General features: G+C 42.7%; 8 protein-coding genes across 14 annotated transcripts; 5 read left to right on the top strand and 3 right to left on the bottom strand.

Moving 5' to 3' along the window:
• The first annotated feature begins 2,455 nt into the window (after positions 1–2,455).
• Positions 2,456–3,497, top strand: LOC6607342 (vacuolar-sorting protein SNF8). The gene is made up of 3 exons (XM_002032079.2): positions 2,456–3,002; positions 3,070–3,216; positions 3,280–3,497. The coding sequence occupies exons 1-3, from the start codon at positions 2,533–2,535 to the stop codon at positions 3,425–3,427; spliced, it is 765 nt and encodes a 254-aa protein (XP_002032115.1). The 5' UTR covers positions 2,456–2,532; the 3' UTR covers positions 3,428–3,497.
• LOC6607343 (paramyosin) lies at positions 3,425–5,140 on the bottom strand. Of its 4 annotated transcripts, none has more exons than XM_002032080.2 (5): positions 5,048–5,140; positions 4,644–4,983; positions 4,016–4,513; positions 3,759–3,958; positions 3,425–3,705 (listed from the first exon to the last, which is right to left on the bottom strand). In XM_002032080.2, the coding sequence occupies exons 1-5, from the start codon at positions 5,080–5,082 to the stop codon at positions 3,498–3,500; spliced, it is 1,281 nt and encodes a 426-aa protein (XP_002032116.1). In that variant the 5' UTR covers positions 5,083–5,140; the 3' UTR covers positions 3,425–3,497. The 4 variants fall into 4 exon arrangements, with proteins under 4 accessions (XP_002032116.1, XP_032576469.1, XP_032576468.1 ...); XM_032720577.1 differs by having other exon boundaries at positions 3,597–3,689; XM_032720578.1 differs by lacking the exon at positions 5,048–5,140 and having other exon boundaries at positions 4,595–4,684.
• On the top strand, positions 3,886–5,923 carry LOC6607344 (protein chibby homolog 1). Of its 2 annotated transcripts, none has more exons than XM_032720583.1 (2): positions 3,886–3,967; positions 5,551–5,923. In XM_032720583.1, exons 1-2 carry the CDS (start codon positions 3,935–3,937, stop codon positions 5,884–5,886), a joined length of 369 nt encoding a protein of 122 aa, XP_032576474.1. In that variant the 5' UTR covers positions 3,886–3,934; the 3' UTR covers positions 5,887–5,923. The 2 variants fall into 2 exon arrangements, with proteins under 2 accessions (XP_032576474.1, XP_002032117.1); XM_002032081.2 differs by lacking the exon at positions 3,886–3,967 and adding an exon at positions 5,314–5,398.
• Positions 5,904–6,888, bottom strand: LOC6607345. The gene is made up of 3 exons (XM_002032082.2): positions 6,460–6,888; positions 6,276–6,398; positions 5,904–6,219 (listed from the first exon to the last, which is right to left on the bottom strand). The coding sequence occupies exons 1-3, from the start codon at positions 6,753–6,755 to the stop codon at positions 6,027–6,029; spliced, it is 612 nt and encodes a 203-aa protein (XP_002032118.1). The 5' UTR covers positions 6,756–6,888; the 3' UTR covers positions 5,904–6,026.
• Positions 6,889–7,979: 1,091 nt separating this feature from the next.
• Positions 7,980–11,169, top strand: LOC6607346 (fibroblast growth factor receptor 4). Of its 3 annotated transcripts, XM_032720580.1 has the most exons (6): positions 7,980–8,283; positions 9,245–9,403; positions 9,675–9,790; positions 9,852–10,065; positions 10,133–10,754; positions 11,079–11,169. In XM_032720580.1, exons 2-6 carry the CDS (start codon positions 9,298–9,300, stop codon positions 11,134–11,136), a joined length of 1,116 nt encoding a protein of 371 aa, XP_032576471.1. In that variant the 5' UTR covers positions 7,980–8,283; positions 9,245–9,297; the 3' UTR covers positions 11,137–11,169. The 3 variants fall into 3 exon arrangements, with proteins under 3 accessions (XP_032576471.1, XP_002032119.1, XP_032576472.1); XM_002032083.2 differs by lacking the exon at positions 11,079–11,169 and having other exon boundaries at positions 7,981–8,283; positions 10,133–10,902; XM_032720581.1 differs by lacking the exon at positions 7,980–8,283 and having other exon boundaries at positions 8,833–9,403.
• Positions 11,170–11,395: 226 nt separating this feature from the next.
• On the top strand, positions 11,396–12,191 carry LOC6607347. Its single transcript, XM_002032084.2, has one exon. It carries the CDS (start codon positions 11,411–11,413, stop codon positions 12,062–12,064), a length of 654 nt encoding a protein of 217 aa, XP_002032120.1. The 5' UTR covers positions 11,396–11,410; the 3' UTR covers positions 12,065–12,191.
• Positions 12,192–12,759: 568 nt separating this feature from the next.
• Positions 12,760–15,070, top strand: LOC6607348 (venom acid phosphatase Acph-1). The gene is made up of 7 exons (XM_002032085.2): positions 12,760–12,900; positions 12,989–13,084; positions 13,597–13,725; positions 13,822–13,935; positions 14,008–14,145; positions 14,240–14,644; positions 14,707–15,070. The coding sequence occupies exons 1-7, from the start codon at positions 12,760–12,762 to the stop codon at positions 14,869–14,871; spliced, it is 1,188 nt and encodes a 395-aa protein (XP_002032121.1). The 3' UTR covers positions 14,872–15,070.
• Positions 15,024–15,637, bottom strand: LOC6607349 (uncharacterized protein C15orf61 homolog). The gene is made up of 2 exons (XM_002032086.2): positions 15,457–15,637; positions 15,024–15,301 (listed from the first exon to the last, which is right to left on the bottom strand). The coding sequence occupies exons 1-2, from the start codon at positions 15,611–15,613 to the stop codon at positions 15,171–15,173; spliced, it is 288 nt and encodes a 95-aa protein (XP_002032122.1). The 5' UTR covers positions 15,614–15,637; the 3' UTR covers positions 15,024–15,170.
• Between the last annotated feature and the right edge of the window lie 5 nt (positions 15,638–15,642).

Genomic DNA, 15,642 nt, shown 5'->3' on the forward strand with positions numbered 1-15,642 from the left:
AAATGTGAATGGACTCTATTAATGTGTAATGCGATCTGCGGCGCATGGAAAATCAAATGAGTTGGTCAGTCCGAATGGCAGCCGTTTTGCTCCGCCTGTCGTAACGCCTGATGTTGATGTATCTCAGTATCTGTATCTGTATCTGCAACCGTATCTCTGGATCCCCTCATATGTATATGCATGCCAAGCTGACGGCATCTGGTCGAAACTATTTCTGGCATATTGCACTTCGCGTTTAATGCGGCTGATTACATGCGATGGTCCATCGCAGCGGACTGCGTGCTTGTCAGCTGCCCAAATATTTCGCCCTCGACTGTCAAACATCCCGCATTGCATCAGCAACTGCCCCGCGAGAATTGAGGTTTTTTTACAATGAAACCGAATCATTGTAATGCATACCTTTCTCTTTTAGGCATAGATATTATTATTCATTTGTGAAATTTAATATAATTCGACAATTCCGTGTGCCATAGTTGTTAGTAATTTCTTTGTGTGTCATCGCAGTTAGACTCCCTCGTTCGCTCGTGCCTTGTATCTTGTATCTTGGCCCTTTGTCTGTCGGCGGCATTTTGTTTATTTTTATCTGGTGCTATTTCAGTTCGCTTTTCCTCCTGCATTTCCATTAATTTTTGTGTTTTATTTGGCTTGGCTCGGCTTGCATTTGCAAGTCAGGGCGCAGCTACGGTGAAGAGCAGCACAAATAAATATTTACCACACCCGTATCCGTACCCGTGCTCGTATCTGTATCTGTATCCGTGCATTTTCATCTGTGCCAGCGATCACGGCTGGCTTCCTGTCCAAATAATTGCGCATCCAGCAAATGCCAGCCAAACAGATGGGAAAGGAAATGCACGTAGGGCGATGAAATCCAGAAATAAAGTAGTTTTTACTTGTAAAAATATTACATTTATAGCTGCTATTTGTTAAATTTAAATTAAACTCGACATATCACTCAAGGAAGTCATGGCTATATCCTCTAGATTTCAATCTGCAACTTGACAATTGTTTATGACTAGTTTGTTTAGTAACAATAGATTTGATTATACTTCTACATTAATTTATATTGCAAAATATTTATATAATGTAGGCCCCTTTGTAATATCGTGTTACATTCCCTTGCTTATAGATTGACCGCAATTTATTAATAGACACGCCAAGATTTTTCAATTAACAAAGCCATTATGCAATCCATTGAGTTGTATCTGTATCCGCGAGTTCGATGTTTGCCCTAGTTACTGGACATATGGCCACGCATATGAATATTTGTGAATATCAATTTGTGTGGCAATAAACGCAAAGCACTGAGAATAAAAAATGGTGCAAAGGCTATATTTCATAAATATTATGAAGCTCATAGCCAAATGATCCAATTCAGGTCATAGAAAACCACAAAAATTGCATGTAAGTATATGTATCTATTTATCTATATCTTACGATCGCTGAGGCTAAACTTTAATCTGCGGTGTAAAATCTCGCTGGATGGTCCCCGATGGAACGTGTGCTGCCGAGACTACTGGGCGTAATGGTGTCGAGTGCCTCTGGGGATCTGTTTTGTGGATCTGGGCTCCCATTCCGAGTGGGTTCCTCGCTAATCGGGCGATTCTCCTACCGTTAAGTGGTGCTAAGTGCCAACGAAAACGGAGTCCGAGGCAAATCGGTGGCTTATTAATGATCGGGGCTGGGATTCCATTTCGCTCCCTTTCGGATAATTAATCAGCACAGATATGTGGCTCTGACGAAATCGGCTGATTTTGCAAGTTGAATGATTCACGGATGGGATGTGTGTGGTGATCTGAAATAAAATCAGCGGGTTCGATATCCGCTGGCATTATAAACATTGAGTGACTTTCATGGGATATATATTAGCAGTCGATCCGATGACGTTTTTCAATCATAATTATGCGGGCTCATCGATGAAACCCTCGTGTCATGGTTTTTCGTCATATTGCGAGCGGTTTCTTCTTTTTACTTACCCCCGAATTCGATGGGATTGTTCGTTGAACTATGTGGGCGTTAGGTCCATTAAACATTAATTGAGCGGACCTTGTGACAAATGCACTTTATATGAGTGCTAATCGCATAGCAGATGTTTGTTGTTTGCTTCGAATATAGAAATCTTAAAATTTAAACAATTTATATTCGTTTATTTTTCGTTAATCCTTTTTCTTACAAAGTTATTAACTTAAAGAAGAGGTATGCATATTTAGCAGCAATTTAAAGAATTTAATTTAATTTAATTAATTTAATTTAATCATATTGGAGATTATTTTAACTGTGATAAGCAAAAGTATATATTTAATTTGTTTTTCATAAATATTTTTTACATAAATTTCATCCCCCCATGAAATTCAAATAGTTAACATCGCGCATAACAGCACCCGACCAGCTCAACAGCACAATTTCCTTACGTCACGTAACTAATCGCAACGTTCCGCACTAACGTAAGGAAAACAGCTGTTCACATTTGTTATGATTAATTTTTGTTGAGTAAATTTAGTTGTTTACTAACAAATATAAACTGAAGGAACAGATATGCGACGACGTGTGGGCCTGGGAGCCATTCAGCAGCAGAAGCTGGCCGCGGAGAAGTACAAGGACAAGGGCACCGACCTGCAGGAAAACCAACTCGAACAAATGACCAAGCAAATGGAGGTTTTCCGGGTGAAACTGGAAGAATTTGCGATGAAACACAAGGAGGACATTCGCAAGAACTCGAAGTTCCGCAAACAGTTTCAGGAAATGTGCGCTGCCATCGGTGTGGATCCGCTGGCCACCGGGAAAGGATTCTGGAGCGTGCTGGGAATGGGCGATTTCTACTACGAACTGGGTGTCCAGGTAGTGGAGGTTTGTCTGGCTGCCAATCACAAAACAGGTGGACTCATGGAGCTGGACGATCTGCGGCGACGGCTTATCGCCGCCAGAGGTCAGAGTTCAGTGCACCAGGAGATCACCAAGGAGGACATCCTAATGGCCGCTAAAAAGCTCAGCATTTTTGGCAACGGGTAAGGGTCATCAACTCTGCTTGCATTAAATTTCACAAGTTTCTCGTTTTCCATAACGTACGTTCAGCTTTGTGGTTCACAAGCTGGGCAAGGGCAAGTACATAGTTCAGTCCATTCCCGGCGAGCTGAGCATGGAGGAGACCAACATACTGAATGCCGCATCCAATACCGAACAAGGCTGTGTTACGCAGAGTCAGATGATCAAAGATTTGGGGTAAGAATTTCACTTGTACTTTCAACTGAATAGAACATTGATTTCTGTGTCATCCGTACTCAGCTGGACCGACTACCGTGCTCAACAGTCACTGGACAAGGTGCTCGGCGAAGGTCTCTGTTGGATTGACAAGCAGGCGGGCGATGAGCCAGCCTATTGGTTTCCCAGTTTGTTTCCCGGTCGAAACGCTCAGACAACGGCCGCCACCTAGTGTGATCTCGTATAACTAATTTATTATGTACGAGAGTGATCATAAAATATATCTTTGTACAACCGTAAAATCAGTGACCACTCTGCTTGGAGCTATCGCCTGCGGCCCCGCTCTTAAGCAGTTCGTTTTCCGCCAGCAGCACGGAGTTCTCCTCCCTTAACTTGTAAATTTCCGATTCGAAGCGCTGCGTGATGTCCTCCATGCCCTCGCGATATTTCTCCTTCATCTTCTTATGATCCATTATGCAGCGATCCATTTGAGACTTATAGAACATTTTTCTGAAAGCGTTATGATTTATAATCATGTCATTAAGTCTATATTGTATACTCACATCCTGGCATCTTCGGCATCTCCACCGTAAACTTCAGTAACGGATCGCTCCAGCTCGCCAAGTCGCCGGCAAGTTGCCTCCAACTCGGCCTCCAGCTTATCGTTCTGCTTCAACACCTCCTTGTACTTTTGCTCCAGGCGATTGCTCCGGGTCTCCAGCATGTGGACCACCGACTTATGATCGACAGCCAGTTTTTTCAGCTAAAATTTGTAAGTGTAACTATAAGTGATAATCATTATACGATTATAGACATTTACCTTCTCCTTAGTCGTGGTAATTATAATGTCCTTTTGCTTGAGCATATTCTTCAGATGGCCCACTTCAACGTCCACGCGTGTGGAGGCCTCATCCATTATGGTACCGATATTGGAGGCTAGATGGGTCATCTCCTCCTTGTAGGTCTCGGCCAGCTTAGTGGCGTCTATTTTCTCCTTGTTTGCCTCTTCGCTGAGTATGATAGCCTCCTCGACCTTGCGCATGGCGGCGGTTTCCCGTCTTGTGCTCTCCATGAGCAAATTGTGGGTGTGGCTCAGCGACATTTCGTACTCCTTAAGTTGCTTCTGCAGGACGGACACCTTGGATTGACTCTGCTGGCTATCCTTCAGTTGAGCATGCAGCTGCTGCAGTTGCAACCCGCTGTGCTGCTTGTGATCGTGCAGGGCCTTTATGGTCTCCGCCTGCGTGCGTATCTCCTTCTGCTGGTCCTCCACTTTTGCCTCCAGCACTTTGACGATCTTCGAGTACCGCTGTATGACCTAAAAGTGAATTCCGAAAACGTTGAAGTTTACTTTAGGATTTTTCTGGTCCCTAAAACATACGATTTTGTCAAAGCTTACTATAATATGACAATCAATACGTGATTGGAATGATGAAAGGCAATAGTACCTGGTCATCTCCAGACATTTTCAATTGGACGCGATAATTCTTAAGATCCATCTCCATGGTTTCGATGGTCTGTTTGGAGAGATTATGCATGGTTTGCAGGCTGTTCCGTTCCTTGATAAGCTCATCCACCTGCTTCTTGGACGCGTCCAAAGCCTTGTTGCTCAGTTGAAGGCGATGCTTGAGCTCCTGGTAATCGCTGCCAGCCAGGATGCTCCTGCATTTGGCCAACTCGCTGTCCAGCCGGCGGTTTTCATCTAGAACTTCGTTGAGGTGGACCTTCAGTTCGGCCTGATCCCGTATCAGTCGATCCACTCCTTCAGACATTTCCCGCACAAAGTTGCTAAATGGTGAATAGGCTTGGCGTTGACTAACTTTAGTTGACAAATTTTCCTTTGCTCTCCTACCTGAGAATGGCTTGCTGATTTTCGTGTTGTGTCATATTTGTTGTGTGTTTGGAATCATATTATTTTTCACAGCAGAGTTGTGTATCGGTTTAATGTGTGTTTGTATACTTTTATCAATGAACTAAACAAAATGTTTATGTTTGACATGACGAGTTTCTGCAATGAAGCAAGCTTTGTCTTTGATCTTTTTCAAATTATTAGGAATTTAAAATCCTGGTCAAAGAAAAAATTAGAAATCCATTTGTATCCCCGCGTGCAGCAAAGAATTCTCTGTATTTCACCGATTTTATGCAACTGGCACACTCTTGCTGCCCGTCGTCAATCTCTGACGGTCTGCCACCCTTCAAGCAGGTACATATGGATACGGTCTTACTAGCCATTAAAAACCTGACACGAGTCCTGCAGCGAACGCTGACCCCTCGACAAGTGTCCGTTGTCCTGGGCAACGGGGCCGTGAAAACAAATGTGGATGTAATCGAAATGTGGTCAACTTTCCGTTTCAGTTGTTTGCCATGCCGCTCTTCAACAAGAAGTTCGAGTCGAAGCCGATTCCAGTGCGTCAGGGACGTTGCAATATAGGACATCCGGTGGCCACCGAGGATTTGGATGACTTCCGCCAGATTTCCCTGACGCTAGGCAACAAGGAGCTGCGGTTTGCGGACGGCATCTGGATGCATTCGACCCGAAAGGGCGACGTGGATGACATGCTCCGGCTGAACAAGAAGTTTCGTGCCCTCGAGGAGGAGAACAATATGAATAATCTCAAGATCGAGGTGATGCTGGATCTGCTGGCGGAGCATGCGACGGAACTAAGTGAGCTGAAGCCGAAGGAAAAGTGATAAAAAGCTGTTTAAAATAAACGGAATACTTAAAACACTGAATATTTTTTATTTTCAAATGTTCAAACCCAACAAACTACATAAATACGTTTTAATTTCACTTATAAAATGCTAAAATCTTAAAAATTCCTAAGCGATTACTATGGCTTATGAGTGTTTGAGTTATTGGTGGGAACATTCTCAGAATTTAGCCACTTAGAGTGGACCTTACTAAGTCGCGTGTACTCAGCTTCATACTGTTGGATTAGATCATCCATGTCTCTCTTGAAGCAAACCATAATTTCTTCCTGCACACCTTTGTACATTTCCACTTGATCCTTGTGAAGTTTTCTTCTATAAATGCCAATAAAGTTAAATAAATGTTATTATAAATAAAGTTATGGTCTCACAGTTCAGCTTGTTGTTCCTCCATATCGGGATTGGATTCAATGGCAGATTGTTTCACTCTAGCTTCAAGGTTTTCATCCAGCTTCAGAGCTTCCATGTATTTCCGCTTCAAGAGATCCTTTTTTCTGTGCAAGAAAAAATGTTCATGTAAAATATAATAAATACGTAAATAATTTAGAATCATACAGCAAAACTTGAACTTCCTTATTGGGATCATTAACAGAGCATTCCACCTTGATTTCAGGTTCCTTATGCATCCAAAAATCTTCATCGAACTTACCAATGTTTTCGATCTTGGTATTGGATTTAGAAATTTTTGGATAAATCTGGCAGGTATTCTGCATAAAGTAGGTACAGTTTTGATTTCGCTGAGGTTCACTTCTGAATCCCACCATTGTTGGGGTTAATGATTTAGCAGCCTCATCTATAAAGTTCTTGGATTTAATGCTCAAACTTGCGATAACATCGTGCAAGTCGTCCATATCGCCCTGATTCTGAACCAAAACCTAGAACTTTATATCCTTGGCCTTAAAACCAATAACTCGATAAATTTATACTGACTTAAATGATGATAGTAAAATAAATGCAAAGGGAACTTGTTTCCATTTATTTCTCGTTTACAATGTGCATAAAGTTTATAGAGCTGTCATCATAAGACCACAAAGTAAATCAGTTCGAGAAATAAGCGCACTTGTTTATTTATCGTAAATATCATAAATATACTTTTACCCAAAGTTAGCTAATTTCGATTAAGACCCAACCACATACTTGAGTCCTATTTATAATGCCACATTAATCAGTTTCACATGCCCATCGGGGGAGTTCTCAAGAGGTCTGGCTGGGGGGCTTTTGTTGACCGGCCCATTGGGAATTAATTTGGATTTGTTGCGCATTTCGAGCATGGCGAGCATTGGAGCTGCTGGTCAAATTGGTCGCATTGTTGTCGCCATTGGCAGCAATCTATAGACGCCATTTATTGGTATCGCGGAGTTCCGGCGTCGAGCAGCCGGTGGCTCCTGCTCCATTTATGGGCCGCTTGATAAGCCACAACCACCCGATAAGCCCCGGCTATCGATGGGTTCGCTTGAAGCCCATGGCTTATCACCAAAACCAGACCCACTGTGTGACTCGCACAAGAGCTGTATAAATAACACTTCGAATTTACATGATATCTGGCCATCCATGGTTTAGAATAGCGTTCGGATTGCCCGATAAAGCTAAGCAGCCCCAGTTAGCCGCATTGCCTCTCTAATCTTCGCGTCGATGTGGAAGTGGCAATAGCCGTGCGGGTGCCTTCACTGGATATGTACATAGGTGTCTGGCTAGGCCTCTATCGGTCCACTCCATCGACTACTGTATATTTACGCACCGATATTGATATGCGATAAGCAAAACTGCTTATAAAACACATTTATTTTGTTGTTCCCCAGCAATGCCAGCTACTTAGAGCAAAGGTACACTTGAAGAAATAGGAGGTAGATGTGTATGTGTATACTATAAATACTATAAGTACTAACCCTGAGAATTAAATTTCCATAAACTGATATACATATTTTATACCCCTAGTAATTTTATCTTTGGGATACAAAGTTTGTTTCAGTTTTCGTGAATTTTCTCTCAGTGCACTGCCCACGGTGGCCGATGCCGTCGCCTCCGAGGGGTAACACTTGTTCGAATCGTGTATTACAGTAGTTTGTTGATAGCCAGCCGCGCGAACGGAACGCATACGGAAGAAAACGATCGCAAGATCGATGTGGCTACAATATTTACGGACCTCAATAGCCAATTGTCGGGTGGATAGCAGCAGCAATTGGATCTCCAGACGCGGAAAATCGAGAATTTTGCGAAATTCGCGAAAATTCAGTGAGCATCGACAAATTGTGTGTGGCATTAAGTAACCGGAGAAGCAGACCCGGAGTTCCAACTAGTGGAAAAAATAATACGCCGTATCAGCGGAAGCCAGGCGATTATGAAGCCTTCGTGTCAGTTGTCCATCTGGTCTTAGCCACAGTGAGTGTGTTTGCTCCTATTTTGATTCCACTGGTCGGGGCCCGGTCGGTAAACAAATTGTCTATTAAACAATCAACTTTTCACCTAATAAATGATATCGTATAAATCAATTGAGTCGATGCCAATCAAGTGGGGCAACACAGATAAATCTCCATCACAATGGGAAGAGATCGCAGATCTTGGAAAACGAAATGCATAAACAAAGGTCCCTGGGTATTAAAAGTTTTTTATGAGCTTCGTGTTTTGTGGTCGAGAAATGATTTGTTCGTGACATATTGAAACAATATAATCGTTTGATTCTTTTAAATAATAATATCTTTCTAAATTTCTCTCAATTAAGCAAAAGTCAATAACTAATGTTTATGTATTAGGAGATCATATTTGTTTCCCACTAATTCATAGCTTTTCGCATCTCATAGCACCAAAAAACGATTCGTACAGTTAGAACCCTTCTACGCGCTTCTCAATCTATCGAGTGCCCCCGAAAGTTCTGTGGTAGCCGCCAATCAATTGATAAACGGGCATTATCGCTGCGGCAATGATTTATTGTTGCATAAATGGCACTCACTATTTATTAATAAATGGGAAGCGAAATTCTGATAATTTATATATATGAGCGCACCAAGGATTTGTGGCCCAGTGTTTGTGTCTGTAAGCCAATGTAGAGCACCCGTTCGCTTCGAATGGCCAAGTAAATAAACAAAAGTGGATTTTTACACTCATTGCCGACAGCGCACAATAAAATGTGTGAAAAATGTGCTAGAACCAGTGGAAATGCAACCGCGTAGACCAAATAAATAAATAGAAACTCGGAGAGCCTCGTTTGTTTGCTAAGAAATTAAATGAAAATCGATCATTTGGGAAATAAACGAATGGCCGGCCAGTCAGCCAGCGGAATTCAAATAAATAAATGCCACACCATTGTGTGTGCCCCAAAGTAACTAATCAAAGTGTTCGACAGGTTCCTTCGGCGATAGCAAGTGGAAGACAATGTCGCGGATATGCTAAGTGGAAATGGATCCGATGATTTGTGATCTGTGGTCTGGCCGCATCTGGCTATTGATTCTCATTTGCCTCTGGGGCTTTCAGCAGTCCCGCGGTTTTTTTGTTGACTATACAGGTGAGTTTAGTTTTTACTATAAGGGTCATTTTAAATTTGAGGGTATATAGATACAGGAACATGGATATTTTCATTTAGAAGCTCTTTTTGTAACTACACGTTTCCGCTTTCATTCGTCAAAATATTCAGAAGGTTAATCGCAATTTCGGGGAGCACAACGCTTGATAAGATACTGTCAATTTGGCTATCATTGACACAGAAAAAAGTAAACATTGCCATTGCCTTGATTGAATGGTTCGGAATTTTTGTTATATCTTTTTTGCCGGTGCAGAGAACACGGAGTTAATTCAACAGAGAGCCGGATTCGATGTCAAGCTGCAGTGCAATCTCAAAGGTCTGGTCGATGAGAGTATGCTGAATGACATCAAGATACATTGGTACTTTAAGGTATGCACTTTTTTTTTTCTATTATTGTTGGTACCCATTGATAAGTATTAAACCATTTCAGCAATGCAGCGAAAACAATTGCCATCAGTTGGGATCTGTGGATGAGTGGACTGCTCTGCCATGTGAGCCGAGTCTGTGTCGTCCGGAACTCTGGCTCCGGAATGTGACGGAGCGGTATTCGGGACTGTACAAGTGCAGCATTAATCCACACATTTGGGATAAAGCCCAGGCTGTGGATGTTCAACTGGTTCGCACCTATCAGCTGGATGTTAAGAGTATGTACAATTTTCATCACGGAATATCTATACCATATCGAAGATTACGTATTAAATCTATTTGTAGACACCTCATTGGCAGCCCCTGAGTTTGTGGACTCGTATCCCAACAACAAGACCACGTTGGTGGGCAGTAGGGTGGTGTTCCAGTGCCGTGTTCACAGCGAGGAGCATCCCACAATCAAGTGGTTTCGCCGGCAGACCTACGTGGGAACTCAGTCAGCTGGAGAAACCTCCTCGGCACCCACAACCTCCAATTTTAGCAACCATATAGTCCGGTACAATGGTCGAACATATGAACTACTGTCCACCGATCCAGAAAAGATGATGGCACCCCAGATATATCTCAGCAAATTGATTCTGGACGGAGTGAGGCTAAGAGATGCCGGACACTACGCCTGCGTGGCCATCAGCTATCGAGGCCATAAGATACGGGAGGCCTTCCTGGATGTGCTGGCCGACGTGGAGGATACGGATCAGGAGAATGAGTACTGGTCGGACTACGGTAATGAAGATGAGGGAGTTCCGACTAGCGATCGACGGGAGTTCCTGCTGCTCTTCCTTATGCCTCTGGGATTGGCTCTTCTTCCATTGACCGTGTGGTTCAGTTATCTGTTGTACAAACGCTACTCTGTGGGACACGGCGATTGCCAGCGAATAGATTCGGACGAGGATCTGGACACGGAAAGGTGTGTTCTCGGGGGAAACAAGCACTAAACCAAACACTTTTGAAGCTTCACTACGCTTATTAAGATTATGGATAAAGACTGTCTATAGAGTTAAGAAAAGTAGACTTACAATCTAAAAATAAATATAAGGTTTTATATAAACTTTAGAGCTAATCGAGTCAACTATAATGCCTACATCAATAAGGACATTTTTTAAAATCTAGAAAACCTATACTTTTGTGCCACTTGGTTGTCTGTGAAGGTAGTGTTCCCATGTAACTAAGGCAAGCTAAGCTAAGTTCAAAATTTTCGTCGAATGAAATTCCAAATTTGTTTCGTCTTCAGTTTTCGGCAGACCAAGTCCTCATTTGGACACCGCCGCCATCGTCATCACCGCATCTGATTGCAGCAAACCCATACACGCTAAAGCAGCCTGCCTAATCCCCTAGAGAACTGGTACTTTCCCCAAACTGATGATCATCGAACTTTGCCTGGAGTTTCACTTGATGTGGAAGTCGAATGTCCGCATATATTTTTTGCGAATGAGAGTGGCCATTGTAAATCAACTGGAGCCAATTGGGGACTTCTCCTACTAGAATTATTCATAATATCAAGCAAATTCCATCTAGGATCAGGGTTAACTAGACGTCCATTTGTTCAGGAGCAAACTGGACCAAATGTCTGGATCGAGGCGACGCCGTACCGCTATGGAATACTACGAGTACATAATGCCCGGAATTTATGACTATCCGGTGATCCAATGTGATGCCAGTGAAATCCGTTCCTATAGTATTGACCCCATACTGACCAGTGCTTCATCAACTTGGTCAATTCCAAATGGAAATGCCTCCTATGTAGCTGGACCAATGGGTGTGATCAACTACCTATCGGATATGCAAACGCACTTGGCTCTGCCAACTAGGCAAAATCTGGAAACTGGTCTTATTTGTCCAACCATTGATTCCAACTCGTGTTTCCATGAGCCACATCGAGAATATGTTCAAATGGAGAATGAGCACACCGATGACGACGAGGGATACGTCTATGAGATTCCAGAGATTGTTCTCTGCTTAAGCCGTTCAAATTCAGAGTCGGGCGCAGCTGAGGAATCTGGTGATTCCCAGCGTTCGTCAAAGAGTTATTCATCGGTGGAGATCAGCGAGCAGTCAAGATCGGGGGAATACGTTAAATTAGAATCGGTTCCAAGGAGGCGAAGAAAAGTCTCGCAGAAGCGCAAGTATACCGCCGAGCAGGGTTACCTGGTTGAGGAACCCACCAGCGAACCATCTGAGGAGGATGCCGAGGAACTGCCACCAAAATCCAGAAAATAGATATACAGTTCAGCATTTACGTTTGACTATAGACAGATTTCCAGAAACGTTACCTTATTTGATTTTTCGTTGGAATTTGTAGTGATCAAAATATATATATTTTATAAATATTTATTTGGTGAACTTACATGTGTGTATGATTATCGATAATTGGGTTGCACTGTCGCGGGGTAAGATATAAAGGCATGTTACAAGTTGAAAGACAAATAACTTGAACAATAATGTTTTTCACATAAGTGCAAATTTATAGACCAATATATAGTACACAGTAGCACCTAGTCGAGACCCAATTGGTACTGCCAATGAGCGACTAATTTAATTATTTGCACATGTTCAAAGACTTCACTCTCGCGCAATGCCAAAATCACATGGAAAACTTGTCTCCCAGGCTCTCCGATTGTCTCTAGCTGCCTCTTTCTGTTTTCTATAGCCTTCTCTCTCGCTTCTTAGCGCCCCCTCTCTTTCTGGCTGTGAGGCAACCTTCCATCGACAGCCGCTCAGTTGTTATACGGCTTTTGTTGCCATCAGACGTGACTTGTATTTATTTATTATTTGTTTCGTCGACGGGGCACCGAAATCGAAAACACTCGCTATAAAATAAACAAAAAACTATTTTTAGGCTGCAAATCTGAAATATATTTTCTCAATCAACTGCAGCAGGAGCATAGAGCCGCCACCCCACCACATCCCTAAAAATGGACTGCAAATCGCGACGCGGCACCAAAATATCGGTGATCGCCCTGGGAAGTGCCCTCTGTTTCGTCATGATGGCATACTTTGTGTTCGGCGACAGCAACGACGAGCAGGGTTTGCGGAATCTACGCATGATATCCATAGTAAGCTGCCGCCGCCTCTGGCATAAAGTTGTAAACAACGCGATCTGAGTGAGCACTGTGTTTATCAATCCAATCCAATCCCCACCAGCTGTTCCGACATGGGGCCAAGAATCCGAGTGGCTTCTATCCGCTGGATCCGCACGCAGCCCACGACTGGCAGGGCGGGATGGGAGCCCTCACGCCGGTTAGTATACCTGTTTCACTTAACTCAAAACGTATAAGTGATAAAACATCAAATTGCAATCGGGCTAATATAAACTGTCACGCCCACAACAAACAAATTGAAATAAAGCAAACAAATTATAATTTGGTTTTATTTGCCAATATCTCGCTTGCACTAGCTGAGAAACGGGTATCTGATAGTCGAGAAACTAGACTATAGCGTTTCCGTTAATGTTTATTTATTTTCCAATTAACACATTTTATCGTACGAATTTTTACACTTTAAAAAGTATTTATACAACGGTGGTCGAGTAAATAATTAATGTCAATAATGTAAATCAGTAGGTTTCATTTCATATAGAACTCCAATTTGTTTTTAATATTATGATCATTTTGTATCAATGAATGTGAATTATAGGTGCAAGTTGGTGATATCTAAAACTATAATGCTAAGCACTTAATATGTACATTACTATTTTAAATATTTTAAAATAGTTGTTGATATTATACAAATTTATTAATCCCCCTCGACAGAAAGGCAGCCTGCAGGCGTACAACCTGGGAAGGAATCTGCGCATGCGCTACTACCGTCTGCTGCCTCCGAACAGCCTGTACACCCAGCAGCAGGTGAATGTGCTCAGCTCGGCGGCGGAGCGCTGTGTGGTGCGTCAATCGTTCCGATAAGAAACCCTCTATAACCATTTGCTATCTGTCCGAGATGGGGGTGCCCTAATCAGTTGGCCGTGTGTTATCTTTTAGATGAGCGCCCAGAGCGTCTTGGCCGGCATGATGCCGCCGCTGGAGAACAAGAATGTGCTGCCCATTCCCTGGCAGCCGGTGGCCGTCAATACGCTATCTCGCAATGAAGATATCGTGAGTGCAATCGTATATATCCATTAGGCAAGTGCAAGTCATCATCATCATAGTGCTATCTATCTTTATTAGCTATTGGCCCAAAAGAAACCGTGTTTGAAGTACGACCACATTCTGCAGAAGCTTTACAAGTCTCCGCCTCCTGAACTCCAGAAACTGAACGAGGACAACCTGGAGCTGTACAAATTGCTAACCAAGAACACTGGCAAGGTGGGAGAGAGTTGCACCCATATGTGTTGTTAATTCCTTTATTACCATACGATATATTTATCTTTTTCACTTCTGACTGCATATTATCCTTTAGAACATTTCAAATGTACTGGATGTGGAGTTACTTTATGGCACACTCAAAACCGAAGAGGAGGCAAATCTGGTGCTGCCCGATTGGACTGAGAATATATACCCCGAGGAGATTAGGCCACTAGCTGAACGTAGCTATATGCTATTTACCGAAACAAATCTAATGAAGCGAATTAAGGGTGGAGCCTTCCTTACGGATATACTCAACAAAATGCAGAATAAGCGCAAGAGGAACCTCAACCCCGATCGCAAAATATTCCTGTACTCCGGTCATGATGTGACTTTGGTTAACGTGATGAATTCCTTGGGCATACTGGACCAGACTACCAAGCTTCCGGAATATGCATCGGCACTGGCCTTCGAGCTTCATCACAGCAAGTCTTTCAGTGATGGAGACTTTGAAGTGAAGGTTGGTAATAGGCTGTTACTATTAACTATGGGATTCTTACCAGTTTGGGTGTTTGGTTGCAGTTGGTTTACTACTACAACAGCGAAGACAAATTCCCCAAGGAGCTGACCATTCCCAATTGCGATGCACCGTGCTCACTGACCCAGTTTGAGGCCTCTGTGAAGGCCCTACTCCTGGATAACTATGATGAGACTTGTGAAAATCATCCGACCGATTGCAAAACATAAGATGTTGTTGAAAGTGTGTGTTGTTCTGGGTTGTTGTTTAAGTGTCTGCCCATTGCCAAGAAATAGTCAGATGTGATTTTGGATAACTTTAAATAATTGGTTTCAATTAATAGCTTTAAAATAACACTAAGTCAATTAGAAACACTAAGTAATGCAAGGTGTAGTTATCTCAAAAAGACAAATACATATATGGATGAGATGTTCCAGTGTTCTCTTCTATTTACTTTAACTGAATATGCATATATTTAGATAAGAAGGCTCTTATCCACATTTCACATTTTGCTGTTTAGGAAATCAAATCAAAAGCTTGAGCCCTTGTCCTCAGGATATAGAAAGTATATGGGAACTTTTACCGTCTCGCTGACATGAACGATCTCGGTGTGACTAATTAGACGGATGGCAGCCAGTCCATAGAAGAGCATTGGTAAGCCTGTGTAGATTTTAAAGATATAAATGCGGCCTTTACGGAGTTTGCTTAAACTCGTAAAAGGACTTACCCATATGAATTTTTCGATTCATGACAGGGCAAACACCTTTTTCGAGCTACCACAGACCTATGTAGCATAATCCGTTTACTGCACTTACCCAAATTGATCACCTTAAGGAAGCGAAAGAACTTGTCCTCCAACCAAAGATCCTGCACCTCCCTCTTGCTACAGTGGTACTTCATATAGGGATAGCAGGCGGTGCGCAGAATGTGATAGTTGGTTCCGTTTTCCAGGGTCCAATTAAAGTGAGACATTCCCCTCTGATCGTTGGCCACATCGTGGA

The sequence above is a fragment of the Drosophila sechellia genome, chromosome 3R, assembly GCF_004382195.2.
Source record: "Drosophila sechellia strain sech25 chromosome 3R, ASM438219v1, whole genome shotgun sequence".
Classification (NCBI taxonomy): Eukaryota; Metazoa; Arthropoda; class Insecta; order Diptera; family Drosophilidae; genus Drosophila; species Drosophila sechellia.

Bases quoted from the DNA above. Each gene is read 5' to 3' on its own strand.
- LOC6607346 (XM_032720580.1), top strand. From the start codon at position 9,298: ATGGATCCGATGATTTGTGATCTGTGGTCTGGCCGCATCTGGCTATTG. The intron at 9,791-9,851 runs GTATGCACTTTT...AAACCATTTCAG, and splicing joins AGATACATTGGTACTTTAAG to CAATGCAGCGAAAACAATTG. The intron at 10,066-10,132 runs GTATGTACAATT...ATCTATTTGTAG, and splicing joins CTATCAGCTGGATGTTAAGA to ACACCTCATTGGCAGCCCCT.
- LOC6607342 (XM_002032079.2), top strand. From the start codon at position 2,533: ATGCGACGACGTGTGGGCCTGGGAGCCATTCAGCAGCAGAAGCTGGCC. The intron at 3,003-3,069 runs GTAAGGGTCATC...ACGTACGTTCAG, and splicing joins CTCAGCATTTTTGGCAACGG to CTTTGTGGTTCACAAGCTGG. The intron at 3,217-3,279 runs GTAAGAATTTCA...ATCCGTACTCAG, and splicing joins CAGATGATCAAAGATTTGGG to CTGGACCGACTACCGTGCTC.
- LOC6607349 (XM_002032086.2), bottom strand. From the start codon at position 15,613: ATGTCTCACTTTAATTGGACCCTGGAAAACGGAACCAACTATCACATT. The intron at 15,302-15,456 runs GTAAGTGCAGTA...AAATCTACACAG, and splicing joins CCTTAAGGTGATCAATTTGG to GCTTACCAATGCTCTTCTAT.
- LOC6607348 (XM_002032085.2), top strand. From the start codon at position 12,760: ATGGACTGCAAATCGCGACGCGGCACCAAAATATCGGTGATCGCCCTG. The intron at 13,085-13,596 runs GTTAGTATACCT...CCCCCTCGACAG, and splicing joins GGATGGGAGCCCTCACGCCG to AAAGGCAGCCTGCAGGCGTA. The intron at 14,645-14,706 runs GTTGGTAATAGG...GTTTGGTTGCAG, and splicing joins ATGGAGACTTTGAAGTGAAG to TTGGTTTACTACTACAACAG.
- LOC6607345 (XM_002032082.2), bottom strand. From the start codon at position 6,755: ATGGACGACTTGCACGATGTTATCGCAAGTTTGAGCATTAAATCCAAG. The intron at 6,399-6,459 runs GTATGATTCTAA...TTTCTTGCACAG, and splicing joins AAGGAAGTTCAAGTTTTGCT to AAAAAAGGATCTCTTGAAGC. The intron at 6,220-6,275 runs GTGAGACCATAA...TGGCATTTATAG, and splicing joins GAGGAACAACAAGCTGAACT to AAGAAAACTTCACAAGGATC.
- LOC6607344 (XM_002032081.2), top strand. From the start codon at position 5,336: ATGCAACTGGCACACTCTTGCTGCCCGTCGTCAATCTCTGACGGTCTG. The intron at 5,399-5,550 runs GTACATATGGAT...TTTCCGTTTCAG, and splicing joins GTCTGCCACCCTTCAAGCAG to TTGTTTGCCATGCCGCTCTT.
- LOC6607347 (XM_002032084.2), top strand. From the start codon at position 11,411: ATGTCTGGATCGAGGCGACGCCGTACCGCTATGGAATACTACGAGTAC.
- LOC6607343 (XM_002032080.2), bottom strand. From the start codon at position 5,082: ATGACACAACACGAAAATCAGCAAGCCATTCTCAG. The intron at 4,984-5,047 runs GTAGGAGAGCAA...TTCACCATTTAG, and splicing joins AATCAGCAAGCCATTCTCAG to CAACTTTGTGCGGGAAATGT. The intron at 3,959-4,015 runs GTAAATGTCTAT...TACAAATTTTAG, and splicing joins TTACCACGACTAAGGAGAAG to CTGAAAAAACTGGCTGTCGA.